General features: G+C 39.7%; 2 protein-coding genes across 2 annotated transcripts in view; one reads left to right on the top strand and one right to left on the bottom strand.

Annotated features, from left to right (window-relative positions):
- LOC142657448 (calcium-activated chloride channel regulator 1-like) overlaps positions 1-19,298 on the bottom strand; it is a 76,614-nt gene that overhangs the window by 33,632 nt on the left and 23,684 nt on the right. The window contains exons 12-13 of the mRNA XM_075832478.1: positions 17,968-18,238; positions 15,881-15,964 (exon numbers count right to left, since the gene is read on the bottom strand). Of these exons, the coding sequence (XP_075688593.1) occupies positions 15,881-15,964; positions 17,968-18,238 (355 nt within the window). The remainder of the gene's footprint in view (positions 1-15,880; positions 15,965-17,967; positions 18,239-19,298) is intronic.
- LOC142657838 (uncharacterized) lies at positions 1,715-5,040 on the top strand. The gene is made up of 3 exons (XM_075833270.1): positions 1,715-2,458; positions 2,559-2,708; positions 4,868-5,040. The coding sequence occupies exons 1-2, from the start codon at positions 1,715-1,717 to the stop codon at positions 2,562-2,564; spliced, it is 750 nt and encodes a 249-aa protein (XP_075689385.1). The 3' UTR covers positions 2,565-2,708; positions 4,868-5,040.

The raw sequence follows: 19,298 nt of genomic DNA on the forward strand, positions 1-19,298 counted from the left end.
TTGAGTTTTGCAGCCTTTCTGTGATATATCTACCGGGTTTTTAACTTTTAATTTTTTGATGTTTTAAATTGATATTAAAGTGCTTTTTTGTTGTTTTTTTGATAGTGTTCAGATTTGATTCTCTACTTAAATTTGATACTTCCATCTCTGTGACCAATATGGATTCCAGGATTTGCCGTGGAAAAGAAAAAAGAATGCTCGATCAAAATTTCTCTCTTTTCTATTTTTTATTTTTTATATATTTTATTTTTTATTCTTTATCACTGCTTTTACATTTGTATGGGATTTTTGTCCTTTTATGAATACATGTGATTTGTATTTTATATATTGGATTATTTGTCTCTTTACTACTTATTATATATCTTTGTGTGAATTAATATACACCTCAATATTGTCTATTTTGTTTTGTGTTTGTTGCTTGTTTATTGCCCTAATCACTTTTGTTTCATTAATTATGTCACGTATACTCCTCGGATTATAGTGTTTTGTATATATATATATTATATTTTTTATCTGAGGATTAAAACTTCTTATATTCACTGTTACATATATATGTAGTGTATTTGTATCTTGCAACGACCTACAAACTACTCATATTTGCACATAAATTTTTTGTCCACATTGTCACCATAATCACAATATTTTACACACTTGTATTTCATTTGAAATTCTTTTTTAATACAAACTGTCCATTTTTAAATATAACCACTAGATGGCGCTAATTTACAGGGATTTAACCTGTTAACAAATTTTAAATTCTAAACTCTATATAAAGATTAAATGGCCATGTTTGGAGAGTATAGGTCGAGCATTCCACAGAATTATGTACTCACATTTCCTGGCTCACTAGATGGGACCTATATGAAATAGGTAGGGCTTGGTGTTCGTCGGCCGGTCGTTCAATATGGCTCTCTGCGCCTGCGCTGTTTCCCTGGTGACGCGTCCCGGGATTCGCGCATGCGCAGTGGGTCACTGAAGTCCGGCGGCGATACCCATGTCCGTCATAGCCAGGCGCCGCTTAGATCGACTCCTGATTGGTAGAGGGGAGATCATATGACTTTAACGATCCCCATATAAACAGGGCACTATCATAACATCTGCACCCCTTGAGAAAGCTACGGGCGAAACGCGCGTCGGGGCGCTATCCTACACTGCTGGGTCACACTTCACCTCCTATACATGGGTAAGTGCATACTCTGGATCTACCTCTGGCCTTTTTTTTTTGCCATTTTTTTAGGCAATCATTTACTTACTTCTGAGCCACCATAGACTTCTTCAGAGTTAGGCACATTGACCTTTTTTATACTATTCATATTTTATACCATCCCTATGTTAATGCACCCCATGTGGAAGTTACATTGAGTCATAGTAACTGTGTATACCATCAAGTGTTTTCTAAAATATATATATATATATAGACTCAATGTATACATTTGTGATCCATGTAAGGACTATTTTTTGGATTCTCTGACTATGTTATTTAATGTATTTTATTCCTGTTTTTCAATAAAGATATTTAGTTGTTTCATACCTTGATATATATGGACTCTTTTTCTCCGGTTTATCATATATTGTTAGAGTCTTTATCTCTAATTTTTCATATGGGTGGTTGAGTGTTTTTCCCACCTCTTATATGCATTTGTCCTGTGAGACATCTTGTCTCATCAATATTATTCTCTGTGTGCTTTCCACAGCAGTTGGCTCCAGGCCCACTATGGACTTCCGTACGCGAGACCAATCCTGGCTCTCGCAGATTAACGAGGTTTTTAAAGAGAATCCAAATGTGCTTTTAGATACCAACGGTAGAGATATTAGGGAATGTATTAATAGATTAAAAGAGCTGTTAAAACAAAGAACCAGAATATGGTGGAATAGGGCCTTTCTGGACCGATATTTGACTAAAGGCCTCATACCCAGAGGACTTAGAGTCCAGGTTTTTCCCTCATTCCCTATAGAGGACGAAACCTTTAAGAATAAATGGGAGGAACTATCCGCTACATGCTCAAAAGGCTATATGGGTTTACTGGTTCAAGCAAACTCAAAAACTCTAATCGAACTGGAGAATGAGATTGAAGAAATTCAGAACAAAATTAAAAAAGATCTATCAAATGAGGCACTGGAGAAACTGAACACTGACCTTGACAAAGAATTCCAAAAATGGGAGCAGGAAATTTGCTCCATTAAAACTACCAAATTTCAGAGAGATACTAATGACTTTTCACAAAATAGAGTCTATAAGTGGCGACGACAACGGTCACATTCATTCTCTCGGTCAAGGTCAGGTTCGGTTTCTTCCGTAGCCTCTAACGATGAGCTTGTAAGGGAAAGACGCAATGGTGATACATCCCAGAATTATCAAGAAAGCACCTTTCCAAGACGAAACAGAGAGAGACAGGCAACAAAACGAAAAACAACATCTGCATTCCAAGGGGGCAAGAAATATAAAAATAGCCTCGAGGTAATTAACCTGTCTTCGCATGTCCTCTCTGACACACAGTACTTTGTTTTGAGTAAGGGATTGACCTTTTCCCCTAGTAACCCGTTTGATTTTTTCACAGCATTAAAGGACCTACATTTGTTTTCCCGCAAATTGATTCTAAAAAAATTACACAGCAAGGGTGAAACAAATCTGGGATTGAACAGCGATGTGGAGCGGGAAACTTTGTTAGCCCTTGAGGACCTGTTACGGGAACAGACCTTAGATCAAGGTACGTTCCCACGATCAGTATTACCCCGGTCGACGAGGTTTCCCCCCTTGTCTATCTGTCCACAAGTGGAGATTTTCACAAAATTGGTGATAAATGATTTTAAACTCATTTCAACCAACAGATACCATGATAATTTAACAGCCTCCCAACGGACTGCCCTAAAAGAATTACAGTCATACGATGATGTCGTATACAAGGCAGCTGACAAGGGGGGAAACATTGTAATCTGGCCTGTCACACTATATGAGAAAGAGGTATTCAGACAACTTAGAGATAAACACACATACTCTAAATTGACATTCAACCCAGTGGGGTCTTTTTCTGCTGAACTGAATAATATCCTGAGTTTAGCTTTTGAAAAAGGGATAATCTCCAAAAAAATTCTGGAAGGTCTGACCGTGATCTACCCAAAAATCCCGACGTTTTATTTACTGCCCAAAGTTCATAAAAATTTGACAAATCCTCCGGGAAGACCGATCGTGTCGGGAATTGGAGGATTGTGCGAACCCATCTGTAAATTCGTCGACTATTACCTGAAACCTTTGGTAGAATGTCTTCCCTCATACGTGAGAGATACGACAGATGTGCTCACTCATTTGGATGAGATTACTTTAGAACCTGACATGATCTTGGTGACGGCCGACGTTGAATCCCTCTATACCTCTATAAGACACGAAGATGGAATCGAGGCGGTCCGCCCCTTTCTGGGAATGAGCAACTGGGACAGCCAAACATGTGACCTTATAGTGGAATTATTGGAGTACATCCTGACACATAATCTATTTGTATTTAGGGATGTATTCTACTTACAGAAACAGGGCACTGCCATGGGGGCGGCGTGTGCACCGTCATATGCCAACCTGTTTCTCGGGGCTTGGGAGAGGCAGGTTTTGCATGGTGGCGGTGCCCACGCCGTGGACCATGTGCAGTGCTGGTTGCGGTACATTGACGACATACTATTCATCTGGCAAGGGACAGAGACATCACTTCTCCAGTTCATGCAGGAATTGAATGTCAATGACCGTAACATAAAACTGACGTATGTGGCCGATACAAAAAAGGTCAATTTTCTGGACATATCCATCGAGGCAGATACCCAGGGGGTGCTGCGGACGGATGTGTTCAGAAAAGAGACATCTACCAACTCATTACTACATGCCACATCGGCACACATACACTCCACGGTTAAGGCTGTCCCGGTTGGTCAATTTCTAAGGATGAGGCGGATCTGCTCATCAGAGGTTAGTTTTGAGAATCAGGCCAGAGACTTAAAATCACGATTCCAGGAAAGAGGATACAGTAACAGATGTATCAAAAATGGTTACAGACGGGCAAAAAATACTGACAGACGGACACTATTACATCCTGCTAAGGTCAGGATGAAGGACAATTATGTGGTCAGGTTTATCTCAACCTTTAACAACCAATGGGAACTGATGCGATCAATTCTAAAGAAACACTGGCCTGTACTGCAGACTGAACAGGCCTTTGTTTCCTCTTTACCAAAAAATCCTCAGATGACGGCAAGGAGGTCTAAGAACCTCAAAGATATCCTTATTAAAAGCCACTATGTGCCCAAACAATTACAGCCCTTTTCGACCAGAGGCCCTATTCAGGGGTGCTATCCATGTGGTGATTGTGTGGCTTGTGTGAATGTGGTTCGATCAACCACATTTACATCCACAAGCGGTGAACGTACCTTTAAAATTCTTGAGTACATATCCTGTAACACTAATCATGTGGTTTACTATGCCACGTGTGGTTGTCCTAAAATCTATGTGGGCCTCACCACTAGACAACTCAAAATCCGAGTTAGAGAACATGTCAGGGACATAGTGGCGGCAAAGGAAATTGAGGACTTAACCATACTTAAAACCATCCCTAAACATTTTAAGCTTTGTCATGGAGGAGACCCTAAAAGCTTTAAGGTTAGGGGGATCGACCGGGTACACTGTGGTGTCAGAGGTGGAGATGCGAAGACCATGCTGGCCCAAAAAGAATGCAGATGGATTGCAGTCCTTGATACCATGACCCCTTTGGGTTTAAATGAAAGTTTGAGTTTTGCAGCCTTTCTGTGATATATCTACCGGGTTTTTAACTTTTAATTTTTTGATGTTTTAAATTGATATTAAAGTGCTTTTTTGTTGTTTTTTTGATAGTGTTCAGATTTGATTCTCTACTTAAATTTGATACTTCCATCTCTGTGACCAATATGGATTCCAGGATTTGCCGTGGAAAAGAAAAAAGAATGCTCGATCAAAATTTCTCTCTTTTCTATTTTTTATTTTTTATATATTTTATTTTTTATTCTTTATCACTGCTTTTACATTTGTATGGGATTTTTGTCCTTTTATGAATACATGTGATTTGTATTTTATATATTGGATTATTTGTCTCTTTACTACTTATTATATATCTTTGTGTGAATTAATATACACCTCAATATTGTCTATTTTGTTTTGTGTTTGTTGCTTGTTTATTGCCCTAATCACTTTTGTTTCATTAATTATGTCACGTATACTCCTCGGATTATAGTGTTTTGTATATATATATATTATATTTTTTATCTGAGGATTAAAACTTCTTATATTCACTGTTACATATATATGTAGTGTATTTGTATCTTGCAACGACCTACAAACTACTCATATTTGCACATAAATTTTTTGTCCACATTGTCACCATAATCACAATATTTTACACACTTGTATTTCATTTGAAATTCTTTTTTAATACAAACTGTCCATTTTTAAATATAACCACTAGATGGCGCTAATTTACAGGGATTTAACCTGTTAACAAATTTTAAATTCTAAACTCTATATAAAGATTAAATGGCCATGTTTGGAGAGTATAGGTCGAGCATTCCACAGAATTATGTACTCACATTTCCTGGCTCACTAGATGGGACCTATATGAAATAGGTAGGGCTTGGTGTTCGTCGGCCGGTCGTTCAATATGGCTCTCTGCGCCTGCGCTGTTTCCCTGGTGACGCGTCCCGGGATTCGCGCATGCGCAGTGGGTCACTGAAGTCCGGCGGCGATACCCATGTCCGTCATAGCCAGGCGCCGCTTAGATCGACTCCTGATTGGTAGAGGGGAGATCATATGACTTTAACGATCCCCATATAAACAGGGCACTATCATAACATCTGCACCCCTTGAGAAAGCTACGGGCGAAACGCGCGTCGGGGCGCTATCCTACACTGCTGGGTCACACTTCACCTCCTATACATGGGTAAGTGCATACTCTGGATCTACCTCTGGCCTTTTTTTTTTTTTTTTTTTTTTTTTTTTTTGCCATTTTTTTAGGCAATCATTTACTTACTTCTGAGCCACCATAGACTTCTTCAGAGTTAGGCACATTGACCTTTTTTATACTATTCATATTTTATACCATCCCTATGTTAATGCACCCCATGTGGAAGTTACATTGAGTCATAGTAACTGTGTATACCATCAAGTGTTTTCTAAAATATATATATATATATATAGACTCAATGTATACATTTGTGATCCATGTAAGGACTATTTTTTGGATTCTCTGACTATGTTATTTAATGTATTTTATTCCTGTTTTTCAATAAAGATATTTAGTTGTTTCATACCTTGATATATATGGACTCTTTTTCTCCGGTTTATCATATATTGTTAGAGTCTTTATCTCTAATTTTTCATATGGGTGGTTGAGTGTTTTTCCCACCTCTTATATGCATTTGTCCTGTGAGACATCTTGTCTAATCAATATTATTCTCTGTGTGCTTTCCACAGCAGTTGGCTCCAGGCCCACTATGGACTTCCGTACGCGAGACCAATCCTGGCTCTCGCAGATTAACGAGGTTTTTAAAGAGAATCCAAATGTGCTTTTAGATACCAACGGTAGAGATATTAGGGAATGTATTAATAGATTAAAAGAGCTGTTAAAACAAAGAACCAGAATATGGTGGAATAGGGCCTTTCTGGACCGATATTTGACTAAAGGCCTCATACCCAGAGGACTTAGAGTCCAGGTTTTTCCCTCATTCCCTATAGAGGACGAAACCTTTAAGAATAAATGGGAGGAACTATCCGCTACATGCTCAAAAGGCTATATGGGTTTACTGGTTCAAGCAAACTCAAAAACTCTAATCGAACTGGAGAATGAGATTGAAGAAATTCAGAACAAAATTAAAAAAGATCTATCAAATGAGGCACTGGAGAAACTGAACACTGACCTTGACAAAGAATTCCAAAAATGGGAGCAGGAAATTTGCTCCATTAAAACTACCAAATTTCAGAGAGATACTAATGACTTTTCACAAAATAGAGTCTATAAGTGGCGACGACAACGGTCACATTCATTCTCTCGGTCAAGGTCAGGTTCGGTTTCTTCCGTAGCCTCTAACGATGAGCTTGTAAGGGAAAGACGCAATGGTGATACATCCCAGAATTATCAAGAAAGCACCTTTCCAAGACGAAACAGAGAGAGACACGCAACAAAACGAAAAACAACATCTGCATTCCAAGGGGGCAAGAAATATAAAAATAGCCTCGAGGTAATTAACCTGTCTTCGCATGTCCTCTCTGACACACAGTACTTTGTTTTGAGTAAGGGATTGACCTTTTCCCCTAGTAACCCGTTTGATTTTTTCACAGCATTAAAGGACCTACATTTGTTTTCCCGCAAATTGATTCTAAAAAAATTACACAGCAAGGGTGAAACAAATCTGGGATTGAACAGCGATGTGGAGCGGGAAACTTTGTTAGCCCTTGAGGACCTGTTACGGGAACAGACCTTAGATCAAGGTACGTTCCCACGATCAGTATTACCCCGGTCGACGAGGTTTCCCCCCTTGTCTATCTGTCCACAAGTGGAGATTTTCACAAAATTGGTGATAAATGATTTTAAACTCATTTCAACCAACAGATACCATGATAATTTAACAGCCTCCCAACGGACTGCCCTAAAAGAATTACAGTCATACGATGATGTCGTATACAAGGCAGCTGACAAGGGGGGAAACATTGTAATCTGGCCTGTCACACTATATGAGAAAGAGGTATTCAGACAACTTAGAGATAAACACACATACTCTAAATTGACATTCAACCCAGTGGGGTCTTTTTCTGCTGAACTGAATAATATCCTGAGTTTAGCTTTTGAAAAAGGGATAATCTCCAAAAAAATTCTGGAAGGTCTGACCGTGATCTACCCAAAAATCCCGACGTTTTATTTACTGCCCAAAGTTCATAAAAATTTGACAAATCCTCCGGGAAGACCGATCGTGTCGGGAATTGGAGGATTGTGCGAACCCATCTGTAAATTCGTCGACTATTACCTGAAACCTTTGGTAGAATGTCTTCCCTCATACGTGAGAGATACGACAGATGTGCTCACTCATTTGGATGAGATTACTTTAGAACCTGACATGATCTTGGTGACGGCCGACGTTGAATCCCTCTATACCTCTATAAGACACGAAGATGGAATCGAGGCGGTCCGCCTCTTTCTGGGAATGAGCAACTGGGACAGCCAAACATGTGACCTTATAGTGGAATTATTGGAGTACATCCTGACACATAATCTATTTGTATTTAGGGATGTATTCTACTTACAGAAACAGGGCACTGCCATGGGGGCGGCGTGTGCACCGTCATATGCCAACCTGTTTCTCGGGGCTTGGGAGAGGCAGGTTTTGCATGGTGGCGGTGCCCACGCCGTGGACCATGTGCAGTGCTGGTTGCGGTACATTGACGACATACTATTCATCTGGCAAGGGACAGAGACATCACTTCTCCAGTTCATGCAGGAATTGAATGTCAATGACCGTAACATAAAACTGACGTATGTGGCCGATACAAAAAAGGTCAATTTTCTGGACATATCCATCGAGGCAGATACCCAGGGGGTGCTGCGGACGGATGTGTTCAGAAAAGAGACATCTACCAACTCATTACTACATGCCACATCGGCACACATACACTCCACGGTTAAGGCTGTCCCGGTTGGTCAATTTCTAAGGATGAGGCGGATCTGCTCATCAGAGGTTAGTTTTGAGAATCAGGCCAGAGACTTAAAATCACGATTCCAGGAAAGAGGATACAGTAACAGATGTATCAAAAATGGTTACAGACGGGCAAAAAATACTGACAGACGGACACTATTACATCCTGCTAAGGTCAGGATGAAGGACAATTATGTGGTCAGGTTTATCTCAACCTTTAACAACCAATGGGAACTGATGCGATCAATTCTAAAGAAACACTGGCCTGTACTGCAGACTGAACAGGCCTTTGTTTCCTCTTTACCAAAAAATCCTCAGATGACGGCAAGGAGGTCTAAGAACCTCAAAGATATCCTTATTAAAAGCCACTATGTGCCCAAACAATTACAGCCCTTTTCGACCAGAGGCCCTATTCAGGGGTGCTATCCATGTGGTGATTGTGTGGCTTGTGTGAATGTGGTTCGATCAACCACATTTACATCCACAAGCGGTGAACGTACCTTTAAAATTCTTGAGTACATATCCTGTAACACTAATCATGTGGTTTACTATGCCACGTGTGGTTGTCCTAAAATCTATGTGGGCCTCACCACTAGACAACTCAAAATCCGAGTTAGAGAACATGTCAGGGACATAGTGGCGGCAAAGGAAATTGAGGACTTAACCATACTTAAAACCATCCCTAAACATTTTAAGCTTTGTCATGGAGGAGACCCTAAAAGCTTTAAGGTTAGGGGGATCGACCGGGTACACTGTGGTGTCAGAGGTGGAGATGCGAAGACCATGCTGGCCCAAAAAGAATGCAGATGGATTGCAGTCCTTGATACCATGACCCCTTTGGGTTTAAATGAAAGTTTGAGTTTTGCAGCCTTTCTGTGATATATCTACCGGGTTTTTAACTTTTAATTTTTTGATGTTTTAAATTGATATTAAAGTGCTTTTTTGTTGTTTTTTTGATAGTGTTCAGATTTGATTCTCTACTTAAATTTGATACTTCCATCTCTGTGACCAATATGGATTCCAGGATTTGCCGTGGAAAAGAAAAAAGAATGCTCGATCAAAATTTCTCTCTTTTCTATTTTTTATTTTTTATATATTTTATTTTTTATTCTTTATCACTGCTTTTACATTTGTATGGGATTTTTGTCCTTTTATGAATACATGTGATTTGTATTTTATATATTGGATTATTTGTCTCTTTACTACTTATTATATATCTTTGTGTGAATTAATATACACCTCAATATTGTCTATTTTGTTTTGTGTTTGTTGCTTGTTTATTGCCCTAATCACTTTTGTTTCATTAATTATGTCACGTATACTCCTCGGATTATAGTGTTTTGTATATATATATATTATATTTTTTATCTGAGGATTAAAACTTCTTATATTCACTGTTACATATATATGTAGTGTATTTGTATCTTGCAACGACCTACAAACTACTCATATTTGCACATAAATTTTTTGTCCACATTGTCACCATAATCACAATATTTTACACACTTGTATTTCATTTGAAATTCTTTTTTAATACAAACTGTCCATTTTTAAATATAACCACTAGATGGCGCTAATTTACAGGGATTTAACCTGTTAACAAATTTTAAATTCTAAACTCTATATAAAGATTAAATGGCCATGTTTGGAGAGTATAGGTCGAGCATTCCACAGAATTATGTACTCACATTTCCTGGCTCACTAGATGGGACCTATATGAAATAGGTAGGGCTTGGTGTTCGTCGGCCGGTCGTTCAATATGGCTCTCTGCGCCTGCGCTGTTTCCCTGGTGACGCGTCCCGGGATTCGCGCATGCGCAGTGGGTCACTGAAGTCCGGCGGCGATACCCATGTCCGTCATAGCCAGGCGCCGCTTAGATCGACTCCTGATTGGTAGAGGGGAGATCATATGACTTTAACGATCCCCATATAAACAGGGCACTATCATAACATCTGCACCCCTTGAGAAAGCTACGGGCGAAACGCGCGTCGGGGCGCTATCCTACACTGCTGGGTCACACTTCACCTCCTATATATGGGTAAGTGCATACTCTGGATCTACCTCTGGCCTTTTTTTTTTTTTGCCATTTTTTTAGGCAATCATTTACTTACTTCTGAGCCACCATAGACTTCTTCAGAGTTAGGCACATTGACCTTTTTTATACTATTCATATTTTATACCATCCCTATGTTAATGCACCCCATGTGGAAGTTACATTGAGTCATAGTAACTGTGTATACCATCAAGTGTTTTCTAAAATATATATATATATATAGACTCAATGTATACATTTGTGATCCATGTAAGGACTATTTTTTGGATTCTCTGACTATGTTATTTAATGTATTTTATTCCTGTTTTTCAATAAAGATATTTAGTTGTTTCATACCTTGATATATATGGACTCTTTTTCTCCGGTTTATCATATATTGTTAGAGTCTTTATCTCTAATTTTTCATATGGGTGGTTGAGTGTTTTTCCCACCTCTTATATGCATTTGTCCTGTGAGACATCTTGTCTAATCAATATTATTCTCTGTGTGCTTTCCACAGCAGTTGGCTCCAGGCCCACTATGGACTTCCGTACGCGAGACCAATCCTGGCTCTCGCAGATTAACGAGGTTTTTAAAGAGAATCCAAATGTGCTTTTAGATACCAACGGTAGAGATATTAGGGAATGTATTAATAGATTAAAAGAGCTGTTAAAACAAAGAACCAGAATATGGTGGAATAGGGCCTTTCTGGACCGATATTTGACTAAAGGCCTCATACCCAGAGTACTTAGAGTCCAGGTTTTTCCCTCATTCCCTATAGAGGACGAAACCTTTAAGAATAAATGGGAGGAACTATCCGCTACATGCTCAAAAGGCTATATGGGTTTACTGGTTCAAGCAAACTCAAAAACTCTAATCGAACTGGAGAATGAGATTGAAGAAATTCAGAACAAAATTAAAAAAGATCTATCAAATGAGGCACTGGAGAAACTGAACACTGACCTTGACAAAGAATTCCAAAAATGGGAGCAGGAAATTTGCTCCATTAAAACTACCAAATTTCAGAGAGATACTAATGACTTTTCACAAAATAGAGTCTATAAGTGGCGACGACAACGGTCACATTCATTCTCTCGGTCAAGGTCAGGTTCGGTTTCTTCCGTAGCCTCTAACGATGAGCTTGTAAGGGAAAGACGCAATGGTGATACATCCCAGAATTATCAAGAAAGCACCTTTCCAAGACGAAACAGAGAGAGACAGGCAACAAAACGAAAAACAACATCTGCATTCCAAGGGGGCAAGAAATATAAAAATAGCCTCGAGGTAATTAACCTGTCTTCGCATGTCCTCTCTGACACACAGTACTTTGTTTTGAGTAAGGGATTGACCTTTTCCCCTAGTAACCCGTTTGATTTTTTCACAGCATTAAAGGACCTACATTTGTTTTCCCGCAAATTGATTCTAAAAAAATTACACAGCAAGGGTGAAACAAATCTGGGATTGAACAGCGATGTGGAGCGGGAAACTTTGTTAGCCCTTGAGGACCTGTTACGGGAACAGACCTTAGATCAAGGTACGTTCCTACGATCAGTATTACCCCGGTCGACGAGGTTTCCCCCCTTGTCTATCTGTCCACAAGTGGAGATTTTCACAAAATTGGTGATAAATGATTTTAAACTCATTTCAACCAACAGATACCATGATAATTTAACAGCCTCCCAACGGACTGCCCTAAAAGAATTACAGTCATACGATGATGTCGTATACAAGGCAGCTGACAAGGGGGGAAACATTGTAATCTGGCCTGTCACACTATATGAGAAAGAGGTATTCAGACAACTTAGAGATAAACACACATACTCTAAATTGACATTCAACCCAGTGGGGTCTTTTTCTGCTGAACTGAATAATATCCTGAGTTTAGCTTTTGAAAAAGGGATAATCTCCAAAAAAATTCTGGAAGGTCTGACCGTGATCTACCCAAAAATCCCGACGTTTTATTTACTGCCCAAAGTTCATAAAAATTTGACAAATCCTCCGGGAAGACCGATCGTGTCGGGAATTGGAGGATTGTGCGAACCCATCTGTAAATTCGTCGACTATTACCTGAAACCTTTGGTAGAATGTCTTCCCTCATACGTGAGAGATACGACAGATGTGCTCACTCATTTGGATGAGATTACTTTAGAACCTGACATGATCTTGGTGACGGCCGACGTTGAATCCCTCTATACCTCTATAAGACACGAAGATGGAATCGAGGCGGTCCGCCTCTTTCTGGGAATGAGCAACTGGGACAGCCAAACATGTGACCTTATAGTGGAATTATTGGAGTACATCCTGACACATAATCTATTTGTATTTAGGGATGTATTCTACTTACAGAAACAGGGCACTGCCATGGGGGCGGCGTGTGCACCGTCATATGCCAACCTGTTTCTCGGGGCTTGGGAGAGGCAGGTTTTGCATGGTGGCGGTGCCCACGCCGTGGACCATGTGCAGTGCTGGTTGCGGTACATTGACGACATACTATTCATCTGGCAAGGGACAGAGACATCACTTCTCCAGTTCATGCAGGAATTGAATGTCAATGACCGTAACATAAAACTGACGTATGTGGCCGATACAAAAAAGGTCAATTTTCTGGACATATCCATCGAGGCAGATACCCAGGGGGTGCTGCGGACGGATGTGTTCAGAAAAGAGACATCTACCAACTCATTACTACATGCCACATCGGCACACATACACTCCACGGTTAAGGCTGTCCCGGTTGGTCAATTTCTAAGGATGAGGCGGATCTGCTCATCAGAGGTTAGTTTTGAGAATCAGGCCAGAGACTTAAAATCACGATTCCAGGAAAGAGGATACAGTAACAGATGTATCAAAAATGGTTACAGACGGGCAAAAAATACTGACAGACGGACACTATTACATCCTGCTAAGGTCAGGATGAAGGACAATTATGTGGTCAGGTTTATCTCAACCTTTAACAACCAATGGGAACTGATGCGATCAATTCTAAAGAAACACTGGCCTGTACTGCAGACTGAACAGGCCTTTGTTTCCTCTTTACCAAAAAATCCTCAGATGACGGCAAGGAGGTCTAAGAACCTCAAAGATATCCTTATTAAAAGCCACTATGTGCCCAAACAATTACAGCCCTTTTCGACCAGAGGCCCTATTCAGGGGTGCTATCCATGTGGTGATTGTGTGGCTTGTGTGAATGTGGTTCGATCAACCACATTTACATCCACAAGCGGTGAACGTACCTTTAAAATTCTTGAGTACATATCCTGTAACACTAATCATGTGGTTTACTATGCCACGTGTGGTTGTCCTAAAATCTATGTGGGCCTCACCACTAGACAACTCAAAATCCGAGTTAGAGAACATGTCAGGGACATAGTGGCGGCAAAGGAAATTGAGGACTTAACCATACTTAAAACCATCCCTAAACATTTTAAGCTTTGTCATGGAGGAGACCCTAAAAGCTTTAAGGTTAGGGGGATCGACCGGGTACACTGTGGTGTCAGAGGTGGAGATGCGAAGACCATGCTGGCCCAAAAAGAATGCAGATGGATTGCAGTCCTTGATACCATGACCCCTTTGGGCTTAAATGAAAGTTTGAGTTTTGCAGCCTTTCTGTGATATATCTACCGGGTTTTTAACTTTTAATTTTTTGATGTTTTAAATTGATATTAAAGTGCTTTTTTGTTGTTTTTTTGATAGTGTTCAGATTTGATTCTCTACTTAAATTTGATACTTCCATCTCTGTGACCAATATGGATTCCAGGATTTGCCGTGGAAAAGAAAAAAGAATGCTCGATCAAAATTTCTCTCTTTTCTATTTTTTATTTTTTATATATTTTATTTTTTATTCTTTATCACTGCTTTTACATTTGTATGGGATTTTTGTCCTTTTATGAATACATGTGATTTGTATTTTATATATTGGATTATTTGTCTCTTTACTACTTATTATATATCTTTGTGTGAATTAATATACACCTCAATATTGTCTATTTTGTTTTGTGTTTGTTGCTTGTTTATTGCCCTAATCACTTTTGTTTCATTAATTATGTCACGTATACTCCTCGGATTATAGTGTTTTGTATATATATATATTATATTTTTTATCTGAGGATTAAAACTTCTTATATTCACTGTTACATATATATGTAGTGTATTTGTATCTTGCAACGACCTACAAACTACTCATATTTGCACATAAATTTTTTGTCCACATTGTCACCATAATCACAATATTTTACACACTTGTATTTCATTTGAAATTCTTTTTTAATACAAACTGTCCATTTTTAAATATAACCACTAGATGGCGCTAATTTACAGGGATTTAACCTGTTAACAAATTTTAAATTCTAAACTCTATATAAAGATTAAATGGCCATGTTTGGAGAGTATAGGTCGAGCATTCCACAGAATTATGTACTCACATTTCCTGGCTCACTAGATGGGACCTATATGAAATAGGTAGGGCTTGGTGTTCGTCGGCCGGTCGTTCAATATGGCTCTCTGCGCCTGCGCTGTTTCCCTGGTGACGCGTCCCGGGATTCGCGCATGCGCAGTGGGTCACTGAAGTCCGGCGGCGATACCCATGTCCGTCATAGCCAGGCGCCGCTTAGATCGACTCCTGATTGGTAGAGGGGAGATCATATGACTTTAACGATCCCCATATAAACAGGGCACTATCATAACATCTGCACCCCTTGAGAAAGCTACGGGCGAAACGCGCGTCGGGGCGCTATCCTACACTGCTGGGTCACACTTCACCTCCTATACATGGGTAAGTGCATACTCTGGATCTACCTCTGGCCTTTTTTTTTTTGCCATTTTTTTAGGCAATCATTTACTTACTTCTGAGCCACCATAGACTTCTTCAGAGTTAGGCACATTGACCTTTTTTATACTATTCATATTTTATACCATCCCTATGTTAATGCACCCCATGTGGAAGTTACATTGAGTCATAGTAACTGTGTATACCATCAAGTGTTTTCTAAAATATATATATATATATAGACTCAATGTATACATTTGTGATCCATGTAAGGACTATTTTTTGGATTCTCTGACTATGTTATTTAATGTATTTTATTCCTGTTTTTCAATAAAGATATTTAGTTGTTTCATACCTTGATATATATGGACTCTTTTTCTCCGGTTTATCACGTACTTTTAAGTTGTATCTGCCATTTTGAGTGAAAGCAATGAAGTATCTTGAGTAGATGCCATCATTCCTAACAACATCCGCCCCTTAGAGTAAAAGAAATTAACACTTTAAAGAGAAAAACTTTTTTTTTTAAATTAAATCGTTATATAGTATTACATTGCGGCCCATTTAGATGATGTTCATATAATGGATAGACCGTCTCCGCTGGAGTGAGAGCTGATGATACTTAGTTGCTCTCAATTCTGTTTCATAGGGGGCATTCAGAGCAGGGGACCGCATTTTATGACGTCCATATGCCCTAATAGAGCAAATAGTAATGGGTTGTCTTAGTGAGGCAGCTCCTTTAAAATGCAGAATAAAGCTATGAATAGAAGAAAAAAAATCGATAACCCTTTACTCCTATTTCCTCCTGTGCTTCACATTCTTCTGGCCACCCATGCATTTAGGACTCGAGACTGTGATAATATCTAAGGATTGATCAAGTTAGTGGCTACTATTTCTTGTACAATTTGTAAAAAACTATTTGTGTTGTTATCATTTCTAATTATATATATATTGGATAAGCCATAAATGTCTGATAGATGTGGGTGACAACTCTAAGGAGAATGGGGGTCACCTGACCCACTTTTCGCCTGGTGCAAAGGCCGCTGGGCACGGATTCCAGACGAGAACACGTGGAGAGAACACCTGGTGTGGCTTCCGCAAGATGCTGATTCCCGGTGGAGACTAGTGGAGAGGAGGCTGCACAAGCATGCGGTTCTCTCCATTCTGTTCAATGGGATTTAAGTAAACAGCCCAAAAAAACACTGCTCGCTTTTTAGTAACTCCCATAAAACAGAATGGAGAGAGCCGCAGCATGCGCAACCCCGCTCTACTAGTCCTTGCATGGAATCGGCAGCTTGCAGCCACCACACCAGGTGTTCTCGATATAGGTATGGGTCCCACATCTGGGACCAGCATCTATCAGACATTTATGGCATATCCTGTGGAGAAAGGTTACAAAGACCATCTGTTACTCTGTCCTGTCTGGCATCACACAGATAATTCATTGATTTAAATGGGTATCGTGTAATGCTTGATTTCACCTGGGGTGGCGCTGCACGGAAATTGAACAGTTACTGCAAGGTTTTCCCACAGATAACAGCTGATCACTTGGGGGCCCAGCAGGAGGACACTTTGTGATCTGCTTATTGCCAAGGGACCCTTCTAGCAAGTAGGGATTGTCCAAAGTGGACAACCCCTTGAACTTTCAACAGATTTAGGTTGGACTCACACACACACACACACACACACACACACACACACACACACACACACCATTTTGCGGTATTTTTTCTTTTTTCTTCTTTACCATAGTGTTTTGTTTTTTTTTAAATGTGACATGATGAGACATGATGTGACTTAATGATTTCAAGAGCATTTTCCACTCCATGTTAACATCTTAGGGTATGTGCACACACACTAATTACGTCCGTAATTGACGGACGTATTTCGGCCTCAAGTACCGGACCGACCACAGTGCAGGGAGCCGGGCTCCTAGCATCATACTTATGTACGATGCTAGGAGTCCCTGCTACTCCATGGAACTGCTGTCCCGTACTGAAAACATGATTACAGTACGGGACAGTTGTCCTGCAGAGAGGCAGGGACTCCTAGCATCGTACATAACTATGATGCTAGGAGCCCGGCTCCCTGCACTGTGTTCGGTCCGGGACTTGCGGCCGAAATACGTCCGTCAATTACGGACGTAATTAGTGTGTGTGCACATACCCTTATAGGTAAGTTTGTTTTTTCCTATTGTCAGCACATTTGTTTAAAAAAAATATTTTACTATTTCCTAGAAAACGACTTAAACCCCTTCCCAACATCCGCAGTAAGTATATATACAGTGCAGGCCAGGAGGAAAAGTATGGAGCGGGCTCACGGGTCAAACCTGATCCATAACTTGCATGTGTCAACTGCTCAGCACATTAGAATCATGTTGTACAATAACTTTTAAAATGACAGACTGTCCGTCAGATTTTATAATGTGCTGATAAATTTTATTTAAATGTATTTTCATTAAAAAAAAAAAAAAAAGGATTACCTGCACCATTGTCCAAAAGATCCAGAGTGTATATGCTTCCATTCACAGTTTCAATAATGGCTGTAACAATCGCCCCTGTCACAGGTAATAAGCCTTGACTAACCGATGCATATACGACCATTGGATTGGGATATGTGTTTTGACCACTATTCATGTGAGCCACAACAGTAATTGGAGGTATACGTTCATCTGCTGCCTTGGAGTTCACAATAATTGATATTGCTTGGGATGCTGTATTCGAATTACAAATACTGTACTGCCAAGATCCACTCTGAAAACATAATTTTCCAATTAATAAGAGGATCCAAGTGCTAAAATATGATAAACCCTCTCAATGTTGTGCTTATCCTTCCCCTGTGTTTAGCCTGACATGAAGAACCTAGTCTATTATGGTCCAATGATTTATTATAGGCTTATTGAAGAGGTTATTTATGTTGATGCAGGGAGTTGCAGATTACTTAGATTCAGGATGTCACACCACATATTTTTTTCCCCCTTACCATGCCCACACCTTCCCTGGCAGCAAAAATACTCAGACAGTATTTGTATTTATTGAGTGAGGGTCGGTCACAGCTTCTTTATTTAAAGTAAACTGCTATTAAACTGGCACTGACATCATATACCCTTAGCCGGCAGTATGTTAACATCCGCTGGCCCACTCCATTATCTCCATCATACCTCTACTGCCAGATGTGACTTAGCAAGAGCGAAGCCAAAAAAAACATCAACAAACATTCGAAAACTGCGAGCGATGAAAAATCTTCTCTTTGAAATCTGTTTTTATAAAATACATATTATACAAAAGGCAATAAAGATATGTTAACAACTAAGTGGGGTATAAAACTTCTTCAAAGGGATCACGGAAAATGAGGACAGCTCCCACGAAGCAAGATCCTACTGTATAACAGCCAGGGTGAGGTCTTATGATCCCTCAACCAATAGAAGTGGGCCTCCTCTCTTACCTGGATTGTCCTCAACTCAGCGCCACCTCTGCCCACAGTCAGTAGCGCCTGGCTTGTGCACCATCATCATATGAGCACTGTGTAATTCCTATCAGACCAACAGGGTGATGTTACTCTCTAATGCACCTAGGGTGAGGATGGAGAACTAATGGGCAGTCCAGCACCCCTCTTTTTTTTGTTATTATTGTTAGGTTATTTTTTATAATGATAATAATTATCATAACAACAACTTCAATGAGTATACAGAAAGGGACTGACCTTAATGAAGCATTTTTTTAGTATATCCATAATATACTGTAATTTACCGAGAAAATTCAAACAAAATGCTTGAGAAATTCTGAATTTTATTCGTGTGTGCAACCCAGAGAT

This window comes from Rhinoderma darwinii, chromosome 7, assembly GCF_050947455.1.
Source record: "Rhinoderma darwinii isolate aRhiDar2 chromosome 7, aRhiDar2.hap1, whole genome shotgun sequence".
Classification (NCBI taxonomy): domain Eukaryota; kingdom Metazoa; phylum Chordata; class Amphibia; order Anura; family Rhinodermatidae; genus Rhinoderma; species Rhinoderma darwinii.

Excerpts from the sequence above, each read along its gene's own strand:
- LOC142657838 (XM_075833270.1), top strand. The coding sequence starts at position 1,715 with ATGGACTTCCGTACGCGAGACCAATCCTGGCTCTCGCAGATTAACGAG.